Below are 11,413 nucleotides of genomic sequence, written 5' to 3' on the forward strand. Positions count from 1 at the left end.
AAGACAAAAGCAGAAGAGTTCAGTATTCAATTTAAGGAATTAGAAATAGAATAACAGAAAACCCACAGAAAGCAGAGGATATAAATGATAATGATATGGGCAGAAATTGATAAAATAGAAAACAAAGGAATAATAAAATAAACAAAAACTTGGTTCTTTGAAAAGACTAATAGGCAAACTTTCTGACAAGGTTGATTCAGAAGGTATAAATAATACAGTGAATGAGGACAGGACAGAGACAATAGAGATTTCTTTAAAACAGTATCAACTTAAAATTGTTATGACAATAAATTTGATCATTTACATAAAATGAACGATTTTCTAGAAAAATAATTTACAAAAACCGATTAAAGAAAAAATAAAAAACTTGAGTATACCAATGTTACGGGTTGAATTGCGTTCCCTTGAGAGACGTCGGAGTTCTAACCCCCAGTGCTTCAGGATGTGACCTTATCTGGAAATAGTCTTTGCTGATGTAATTAGCTAAGATGAGGTCATCTTGAAGTAGGTGTGCCCCTAATCCAATATGGTGTCCTCCTAAGAGGACCGCCATGTGAAGATACAGAGGGCACCACATGAAGATAGAGGCAGAGTTGGGGTGATGCATCTATAAGCCAAGGAATGTCAAGGATCTCTGTCTATCATCAAAAGCCAAGGGAGAACATGGAAGAGATTCTTCCCCAAAGCCTCTAAAAGGAACCAACCCTGGGGATCCTTTGATTTCAGACTTCCAGCCGCCACAACAGTGAGATTAAATCTCTGTAGTTTTAAGCTGCCCAGTTAGTGGGACTTTGTTCCAGCATCCCTGGGAAACTAATACAATCAATAACCACTGGAGTGACTGAAATGACAGTTTAAACCCTAAACACACACAGATCCAGTTCAGCCTCCCCATTGCCTAGACAAGTAAACGGAAGCCCCGCAGCTCCCCAGAAAGCTGGTGAGGTAGCATGTGGCATCAGGGAGCAAGCAGATGTGGTCCACACCATGCTCTGCAATAGGACAGTTGGTCCCCATGTACTTTTCCCACTTTTCATAGGCTTGTCTTTTCTTCCCAGGTGCATCAAGGTGATGGAAAATTAATTCTCTACCCCAACGAGAATGTCTATCAGATTTTCTTTCCTGATGGGACAGGCCAGATACAGTATCCACAGAAGCACAGGGATGCCCGTATTGACATATATTGGCACCTAAAATGTCTGATTTAGGGTGCGGGGTTTGACTGAGGTGGGAGGTTTGACTGAAGCCTGGATCATCTGCAGGGCCCTTCCTTTTCCAGGGAATCCCAAGGACTGACTGCTTGTGCCTTAACCTTCTCCCAGTTATCCATCAGGAAACCTGGCTATGCTCATCTTACATGTGAAAATGAAAAAGTTCACATACATCATTCTGGAAGACAGTCTAAAAGGGTGGATCCGGGCCCTTATCAACAACTCAGGCAATGCCACCTTCTATGATGAAAAGAGAGACATCTGGTAAGCTTGGATCATGAGTCCCTAACACTCCTGCCCATGGAAAAGCAGCTGGAAAAATTGAGGCCCCCAGATTGGATGAACTTCCTCTCTCCCTGCCTCAGACTTCCACGTGTTGGAAATGGGAGAATGAGCACCACGATGGACCAGTTTGTCAGGTCCCTGACCTCAGAGTAGGTCACCATTGCTCCCCCGTGGGTGAAACAGCAGTCAAGTCTCCACAGCAACCATATTCTATGGGTTTCATCTCCTAAGCACCTCTTGAGAGTCACCCTTGTGAGAATTACCTTAGGAAGACCCAGTGCCTCCGTGTTCTGGGTGCCTCAGAGAGGAGGGTTTGGTGAGGGTTTGGACACATGCATAGAGTCCGTGGTCCAAAAGGTGACTTCTAAATATTTCACTATAACTGAACTTAGTTCTTAAGTTCCCATTTCTGGTAATGGTGGAAAACCATCTTACCAATTCAAGACAACTCAGTCACTTCAAAATGCTTCCCCATCTCTTTAAGGCAAGGACTCTCTTTTCAGGATTTTCTCCTTCCCTTCCTCTTTCTAAGTGGTCATGGTGTGGGGATTTATACTTTTTTTTTTTGAGATGGTATCCTGCTCTGTCACCCAGGCTGGAGTGCAGTGGCGTGATCTCAGCTCATTGCACCCTCTGCCTCCTGGGTTCATGTGATTCTCCTGCCCCAGCCCCCTGAGTAGCTGGGATTACAGCCATACTCTGCCACTCAAGGCTAATGTTTGTATTTTTAGTAGAGATGGAGTTTTGCCATGTTGGCCAGGCTGGTCTTGAACTCCTGACCTCAGGTGATCCACCCGCCTTGGCCTCCCAAAGTACTGGGATTACAGGCATGGCCACCACGCCCAGCCAAGGGGCTTAAACTATCTTGGATCAACTTTATACTTTCTTCTTGCTAGTCAAAGCCAAACATAATTCCAAAAAAAATGGATTTTCAAGCTGCAGAGTTTGGTTTTTAACAATATTTTCTCTACTGTGAGCCTTTTTACACACTGTTTCCTGATTGTCTTCTTCGTGGAAGTATCTGCCCTCCCCAAACGCCCTGTATATAGAAAATGCTCTCCAAGAAGTGGACCAAAATCTTGGGTACAGAAAGCACAAAGGAGTCGGGGCAAGAAACTCTCAGCTAATTACCTCAGAGAGGATCTGGTGACAGATCATCAAGCAAACCAACATCAGGAAGGGAAGAGCTCCTCCTCTCAGTCCTACCAGCACGTCCCGGCACCTCTGCACATGAGCATCTGGATGAGAGACAGATGCACAGGGTCCCCCTCTGTGAATAGACTGCCCCACCCAAACTGATTCCTTCCCCAGGGACACCTGCTCCAGAGAAAAATGTTACCCACAGAGCTCGGTCTCTGAGGGAATGCTTCAGCAAAACTGCAGTGTCATTGACACTAGAAGATTTTATGGCAAAGCCTCCCATAGTCATTTGTCAACACAAAGCCACTTGGCCAAGGCCCCAACCCTAACTGCTAGAATTTCCTCAGCACTAACAGGGCTTCCCCGCGGTACCTCGGGCACTGGGAGGGACTTAGAGCCAAACTATTTCAAGAGCTGAATACTTCTTAGGTCACTTTTGATTTTCATTTCCTCAGGGAAGATGGAAGGCGTGGCTGTCCTTTGCCAGGTGTGTGGAAGCTAAAATTGAGCATTGCCCTTGACTCCCAGCCCAAGGAGTCTCAGGCCAGGCTTCCCACCTGGGATCAGGGTCCCACACAGTGTTGAGGTCTGTCCAAACCCAGGCTCCTCGGTGGGTGGGTTCTATTCATTCCACAGGTCAGGATCTTTTTACCCCCCTGAGCAGGAACTTCCCAATTCTGACCATTCCTAGATGTTCCCGATCCCATCTTCCTAAGGGAGACTTAGCCCAGAGCTGGGCACCCATATTTACCATATCTATTCCTAAGCAATGAGAACTTACCATATCTATTTCCTAGGGAGTAGGGGATGGCCTAGTGTTGCTACTGGAATCCTAGGTTCTTTGGATCTCCCAGGATAGAAATCAAGAGAGATCACCAAACACAGCAGCAAAGGAAAGTTTATTTCAGCTTGTGCACAAGGGAGCCAGCACTAAGAAAAGGAGTCGGCTACGCCCTGAGCGTAATGTGTGGGTTGGTTTTCTAGGGTCTGTCTATAGGGAAGTGTTATGACAGGGCATGTATAGGGGCAGTTTTTCTAGTGCTTGCCACAGTGGCTCAACATGCTCCTTCCTTCATCTGAAGTAGCATTAGCACTTTAAATCTCCCACCCCAGGTGCGCTTTTTAGCATGTAAATAAGGAAAGGCTAACTGTAAGTTGGAGTTTAAGTCTAAGGGCTTCAGGGAAGTCCATAGCCACCTGAAATAGGAGCTTCTTGGTCTCTTGTTACTGACTGGTTAAGAGTTAGCTAAGACCATGCAGCCTGCCCATCTCTGAGAACTCTGATGGGAGCCATTTAAAAGGTTAAAAGCTAGCAGGATCTGCTCCCCAAAGTGAAGAAGAGTCCTCTCTTTGCTCTCCTCTCCATCAATGATAACAAGGAAATGTTAATGTTTTCTCAGTTATTGCTGTGTATAGACATTTAATCCCTACACAGCCCTCTGAACAAAATACTGTTACGATCTGCATTTTACAGTTCAGGAAACGGAGACAGAGAGAGGTGGAGTGACCGGCCCATGGCCACAGTTTGCAAGTGGCACAGCCGGACTTTGAACTGAGAGCCTGGCTCCAGAGCCCAGGTTTTGGTTTGTTCATTTGCTATTTTTATAATTTTGGTACCAAAGAGCCCAGGTTTTTAATTCGCTACTGTGTACACAGCCTCTGATTTAGAGGAGGAATGAGGTTGAACAGGCTGGGCCTCAAGACGAAAGGACTTCGAAGTTCGCTTTTTGTGGGAAGCAACAGGGGGACTTGGGATTGAGTGACTGGAAGTCCACCCGGAGGTGAGCAAGGCTGCCCGTAGCAGGCCTCTGAGCCACCTTCTCACTCCAATGACGCCCCTTGTTCTGTAAAGGTTCATAGATACAAAGTGACCCCCAAATGCAGAGGGAGCTGAGAAACCAAAGAATGAGGCAGACAAATCCAGTTTGTCTGTATAAGGTAATTTCCCAGGGGAACTTACAGAAGTCTGGTCCAGGGTGGATGCAAGACAGGTAGATCTCCACATCAAAACCTCCCAGACCCAGGCCCTGCATCTTGGGGAAAAAAGTATACATGCCCTGGAAGGAATGTGTAGGCAGATATAGGCGTCAAAGACTATCATGTATGCAACAACATCAAGGGTTGTTTTCAAAGAAAGGCAAAACTTAGAGTGAATAGGTATTTCTAGATAAAGTACAGTACATCGCCACGCCCTGGACAGCCCAAACAAGGCCTGGCAGACTGAGTAACCCAAGCTCCCCAAGCCCTCCTTCTCCAGACTAACCCAGGCCTCAGCATCGCTTCCTTTCCTCATGTCATTCCCCAGAGATGCCGCTTCCCCAAGGGCACCAATTCTAGGAAGTGCCCTGTTGGGATTGGAAAAGCAGAAGCCAGGGCCAGAGGGATACGATGGGTTTGAAATGCCAAGAGAGGGTGGCTCAGAAGGCAGGCAAGCCCCAGAGAGTAGGATCTGGAATGAATGGGAGAGAAACCCATCCACCCTCCATTCCCTTGTACCTATCAATGTGGGTGCCCTGCATAGGGCTGGCAGCAGGAATTCAGCAGAACAGCAGACAGACAAGGTCCCTGCCCTCAGAAGTTTGTGTTTTAGTGAGAGAGAACAGATGATGGACAAATACAGTTAGTTCTCATGATTCATATTAGTTATAGTCTATAAAGTCATTGAGGGCACTGAATGGAACTCCTTGCTCCTAGGGAAATACATACATACATACATACATATATATCACTCATGTGGAACAGTGTGCCCGGAGCAGGGGGAAGTTTGAGTTTCCCAGTGTGCACACTGCCGGCTGAGATTGAACAAGGCCAGGCTCTGCCTTCCTGCTCAGCTCTCCTGCAGAGACAGAGGTATGGGGGACAGGACAGTGTAGTGCAAGAAGTTGCAGCTCTGGGGCTGGTGGGACAGGGTTTGAATCCCAGCTCCAGCATCCCACCATTACTGGGATAGCCTCTGGAAAGTCACATGATACTTCTGAGCCTCCTATTCTTTTTTGTAAAATAGAATTTTTTTTTTTTAAAGCAGTATCTTGGGCTGGGTGTGGTAGCTCATGCCTGTAATCCCAGCACTTTGGGAGGCTGAGGTGGGTGGACCACGAGGTCAGGAGTTCAAGACCAGCCTGGCCAAGATGGTGAAACCCCATCTCTACTAAAAATACAAAAATTAGCTGGGCATAGTGGTGGGTACCTGTAATCCCAGCTACTCGAGAGGCTGAGGCAGAGAATTGCTTGAACCTGGATGGCGGAGGTTGCAGTGAGCCGAGATCACACCACTGCACCCCAGCCTGGGCGACAGAGCGAGACTCCGTCTCAAAAAAACAAAATAAAAATAAAAAAGCAATATCTAGCAGGATGGGCTCCCTTTAGGATTTAAGATGATAACCTATGTGAGATGTGTGTGTGTGTGTGTGTGTGTGTGTGTGTGTGTGTGTGTGTCTCCCCTAGGAGCTATGGGTTGGTTCAGTATTTGCTAAATCACTGGCTTTCTAGAACCTAACTCAGTGAACAATGAGAATTTGCCGTATCTATTCCTAAATTATCTGAAGGAAACTAACAAGGCATGGCAACGGACAGTCCCGTAGGGAACCGGGGGGCTGCTCAGGCCAAAGAGGTGACATCTAAGCTGAGACCTAGAGGATAAGTAGGCGCCAGCCGTGCCATGTGAGGCAGGGGACCTTTGCAAACAGAGGGAAGAGCATGGCAAAGCTGTGAGCAGGAAGAGCCTACATGTGCCAGAAACTAAAGAGGGAAGGGGGTGGGGCGGGGCCATACGGTGAGGCCAGCACAGAGGACAGCGCCTGGTGCTGGGTTGGTTGTCCATGTTGGAGCTTCTCCTACCCAGCAAGTCCCTGTCAGTCTTTCTGCGGCCAAGTGGGGGAAAAGAAAGGGAAGGAGAGGAGGAGGAGAAGCAGCCTGGGGCTGAGCGCCCTGGTTGCCTGATGTGCTTTCTCTTTGTCCAGGTTGAACCTGAGCTCCAACCTGGGCTACTACTTCCCCAAAGACAAACACCAGAAGGCCTGGAACTGGTGGAACCTGAACATCCATGTCCACGCACCCCCTGTCTGGCCCATCTCCATGAAAATCAATGAGTACATCCAGGTACAAATAAGGAGCCAGGATAAGATTATCTTCTGCTTCACCTATGGACAGAAGCGGATTTGTTTAAATCTGGGCACCAGGTACAAGGTAAGGGCATGACTCCCTCCACCCTCCACCAGGTGGGGTGCTCACCTGTACAAAGGCCACTGCTGGCTTGGACGGGCCCATGCCACAGGTCTCCAGGCTTGCTCTATATATGCCAACCCATACAAAAACAAGGCCACTTTGCTTTGCCTGATGTTTAAGTACATACAATTGCATTCATGCAACTTCCCAGCACTGTGGCCTTAGGATCTGAGGAAATTCACATCAAAATGCTCAGGCTAGCCTGGGAAGAATGAGTTGCACCTGTAACCCCAGGACTGTGGGAGGCCAAGACAGGTGGATCCCTTGAGCCTAGGAGTTTGAGACCAGCTTGGACAACGTACCAAGACTCCTTCTCTACAAAAAAAATTTTAACTAACTGGGCATGGGCCAGGCGTGGTGGCTTACACCTGTAATCCCAGCACTTTGGGAGGCCAAGGCAGGCAGATTACTTAAGGCCAGGAGTTCAAGACCAGCCTGACCAACATGGTGAAACCCCATCTCTACTAAAAATACAAAAAAATTAGCTGACCCCAGTGGCTCACACCTTTGATCCCAGCTACTCAGGAAACTGAGTTGGGAGAATTGTTCGAACCTGGGAGGCAGAAGTTGCAGTGAGCTGAGATCACACCTCTGCATGCCAGCCTGGGTGACAGAGCAGGATCCTGCCTCAAAAAATAAATAAATAAATAAATAAAATTAACTGGGCACGGTGGCTCTCGCACCTGTAGCCCCAGCTACTTGGGATGCTAAGGCAGGAGGGTCACTTGAGCCAAGCATATGATCCTGACAATAAAACGAAGATGTCAACATGCATTATTGCGCTTGACACAGCAGCCGTGTCGGAAGTCAGGGCCGGAAACAAGGGTGGGAATCTGTGTCCCCAGCCCTGCTGCTGTGTCCTCTTCCTTCCCCCCGAGACACACTCATCTCTAAACAGATGGTCCCCTGGGAGTCTGAGGCACCTGCCCAGGCAGGCAGGAGAGGAGCAATGATGTCTTTGTTTCCTAAGGCTGCTAGAACAAATCAGCACAAACTAGGAGGCCTGAAATAACAGAAGGTTATTCTCTCAGACTCTGTGCCGAGTCTGAGATCAAGGTGTCCGTGGACCCACCATCCTCTGGAGTCTCCAATGGGGGGACACCTCCTTGCTTTCCCAGCTCTGGTGGCTCCTGGTGTTCTTGGCTTGTGGTGGCATCACTCCAGTGTCTGCCTCCACCTTGATGTGGCCTTCTCCTCTGTGTGTCTGTGTCAAACCTCCTTCTCCTTTTCCTTAAAAGGATACCAGTCATTGAATCTAGGGCCCACTCTAAATCCAGAAGGAGCTCATCCTGAGAGCCTTAGTTTAATCACATCCACAGAGACCCTGTTTCCAAATAGGGTCAAATTCACCGGCACTGGGGTTAGGACTTAGGCATCGCTTTTGGGGGACACAGTTCCACCTACTTGAAATGTTGAGGCTGGACCCCCAGAGCTCCAACTGTGGTGGGGGAAGAAGGCAGGTTCCTGAGGCCCTTCCTGAGTACCAGATTCAAGGAGAGGAATGAGGGTGTCTTTGGCTCCCACAATGAGGACTAAGCAAGGTTCTGTTCCTTCTCAGCTCCCCCAACCCAATCCACATGGAAGGCTCCACTTATAGACCCCCCTCCAGAGAGGCCCCTGGGAGCAGGACTGCCTGTGCAGACAGATGGACAAACATGCCCCTGGGAGTGAAGCAGCTGAAGCACCAGGCTGATAACAGCAGACTGTGGCAGAACAGATGCAGCTGTGTACAGAGTATCTGAGAAGAGAAACAGGAGCCTGCTAGGTTTAGGGTGCGCAGCCACCCTGGTTTGCCCAGAACGGAGGAGTTTTCTGGGATACGGGACTTTGAGTGCTAAAACTGGGAAAGTTCCAAACAGGTCTGGCCCGCCGGCCCCCCTAGGTTCCCTCGCCTGCCAAGTCCTCCTATTTTGCAGGTGAATAATGGCATCCCAGCATCCTTGCCTAGCCTGGATTTCTCAGAGCAGCCAATCCAGTGAAGAAGAGGCTAGCACTACCAAGCCCCAGTGGCTGATTCGTGCTCCTGCCATGGCTGGGACCTGCTGGGGCTGGACAACATGAGGGCCCGGGGCACCAGTCTTTGAATGGTGGAGGGAGGAGGGTGGGGACAGGAAGGTGGTGCCCAGCAAGAGTGCATGAAGAGCTGCAGTGGACAGAGAGACCAGGGAGCCTGATACCTTGGAGAGCTGGAGTCCCGGGGAGAGGCAGCTGCACCCGTGCCGGGCATGTCCCAGATGAAGCAAATCAGCACCACTGTAATAATCAGAGCCAAAGAAAGGAGACAGAGCCTGGCACAGGGTCAGCCCAGGCGGGCAGCAGCGTGCCCAGGGAAGAACAGGCACCTCTGCGCCTGGCCTCTCCACTTCCTGGGTGACACCAGCCTGTGGTCCGAGCCCACGGTCTTCTATAAGATGCACATGGGTTACTGTGTGGCTAAAACAATCACAATATTGTGTGAAGACATTTCATACGCATAGGATTGGAGCGCACGGGTATTGCCCTGTATGATCCCCTCCAGGAGATTCTGTCCTCGGTCTTTTGCAGGCTTCAGACCCAGGCAGAACTTAGCACAGAGGCGGCCTCCCTGGGCCAGGCCTTTCTCTGAACAAAACCCAGATACACTCCCAAAGAGCTGAAGGTGGAGGCGGGGCTTGCAGGAAGCCACTGTGAGGCATCCCAGCCCTCCCAGGGCCCCAGCTTAGCCCCATGGTCAGGACCCCATGGGGAGAAGCCCGGCTGCCCCAGGAGAGCAGGGCCTTTGGAAGGCAGGTCATGCCAGGGCACCGGAGCTGCTTTCCCTCCGGTTTGGGGCCGGGTGTGGGTGTGGCCTCAGCCCACATGACCATGGTCCACGTAACCACAACTCCAGCCGAGTGAGTGTATTTGGAAGCAGCAAGAAGGTGGCAGGTGGCAGGGCTGGGAACACAGATCTGCTTTCTCGGGTGAAGGCTCGGGGAACACTTGGTCCTGGCCACAGGACGCCTGGCCTGGGGAGGGAGTGGGGCACTGCCCAGGCAGCGTGGATCCTCAGCAGTTCTCTGTGAATCCCGCAGTTTGTGATCCCAGAGGTGCTGAGCGAAATGAAGAAGACAGCCATCCTGGAGGCAGAACCCGGCCCAACCGCCCAGAAGATCCGGGTCCTTCTAGGGAAAGTGAACAGGCTCCTGAATTATGTAACGATCCCTGATCTGGAAAACTTCACAGAGGCCGTCAGGATGTCACTGATGGACAACAAGTGCCTGAAGTCGTTGCGCCCTCAACCCTGGTTTTAGGGCGGGGCTTTTCTGGCAAATGTCTTGGGAAGGTGGAGACCTTGGGAGCTCCAGGGGAAAAAAAAAAACCCAAAAGCTGCTGACATGCTATGAGAGTTGGTTTGTAATTTGGGACCTGTCGAAGCTCCTTGGTTAGAAATAAACGTTTTTGGCAGGGGGCACTGAGAGAATCTGTGGCTGAGCACAGAAAGGCTTCATAGCCCTGATCGACAGCACGGACTCAAGTTGTCATTTCAGTGACATGTCAGTGCCTGTCCTGCCTGCTCCCACAGTCACTCACTATGCAGAAGTTCTTATGTGGCTTTTAGAACCAGCCTTGGAACAACGACTGTGCTTAAAGCTCTTTTGTTAGCTGTGAGACCTCGGGCAAGTAGCTTTATACCTCGGTTTCCTCCTCTGTGAAATGGGCCTAGAAAGAGCAGCTATCACCACAGAGTTGGGAGTATTAAATTAGTTAATACACACACAGTCCCGAGAACAGGGTCTGGCCCGTAGGAGCCACTCAGTAAGCGTCACTCCAATTACTGTCAGCTTGGCCCTTCCTTCAGGTCTGGGCAGCTCCCAGGAAGGGTTTGTCAGGCCTGCGGCTCTCAGCCCCTTCAGCTTCTCAGGTCTTCCTGCTCATGACGCTGCCTATGGTTACCGAGCGTGCGCACAAACCAGGCAGGCCTCATAAGCACTGTGCCGGCTCTAGCTCATGTGGCTCCAGGACGTGGACACTGGGGTGCAGAGAGGTTAAAGGACTCACCCAGGATCACGCACCAGTACGTGACAGTAAAGACCGATATTCCAGCCTACTCAACACCAAAGTGACATCACTGTGGTGATAATATGAGTATGTTTATGACCCCCACCACAGGTCCAGGGCAGCTCAAAGACTCAAGGCCACTCCAGGTGCTACTGCCCTTATCCTACCTTGTTGCACGGTCCTTGCCCCCAACCCCCACCCCACTCCAGGGAGCTCTGGAGGCCAGTCCCGGCTACTGCTGACTTGGCACAAATCATGCATCAGCCTGAGGGGGGTCCAGCCCCTCCTCCTGGCGTTGGAGCCTCTGGGCACCACCCCAGAACACAGCACCTCCTCCTGAGGCTGAGAGAGGGGAGGGTACATGTGGCCCACTGCCTGGATCCCCCACGCTTCCTGCACGGCCCCAGAGGCTCTCTCCAACCCCAACGTCATCACACCTTGTCCACCCTGCCAAGGCAGAGGGAAACCCAGATGCCAAACCCACACCAGCCCAAACCCAGTCCCCCAAACCAGGACCTGACAAAGAGCCTGAA

General features: G+C 50.3%; 1 protein-coding gene across 1 annotated transcript in view; it reads left to right on the forward strand.

The window, feature by feature from the left end:
- Positions 1 to 10,416, forward strand: part of ERICH6B (glutamate rich 6B) — a 52,936-nt gene extending 42,520 nt beyond the window's left edge. The window contains exons 10-13 of the mRNA XM_032294352.1: positions 1,059 to 1,144; positions 1,323 to 1,475; positions 6,596 to 6,821; positions 9,914 to 10,416. Of these exons, the coding sequence (XP_032150243.1) occupies positions 1,059 to 1,144; positions 1,323 to 1,475; positions 6,596 to 6,821; positions 9,914 to 10,132 (684 nt within the window). The 3' untranslated portion in view covers positions 10,133 to 10,416. The remainder of the gene's footprint in view (positions 1 to 1,058; positions 1,145 to 1,322; positions 1,476 to 6,595; positions 6,822 to 9,913) is intronic.
- The last annotated feature ends 997 nt before the right edge of the window (positions 10,417 to 11,413 follow it).

The sequence above is a fragment of the Sapajus apella genome, unplaced genomic scaffold (assembly GCF_009761245.1).
Source record: "Sapajus apella isolate SASKATOON/1434 unplaced genomic scaffold, GSC_monkey_1.0 scaffold32, whole genome shotgun sequence".
Taxonomy (NCBI): Eukaryota; Metazoa; Chordata; class Mammalia; order Primates; family Cebidae; genus Sapajus; species Sapajus apella.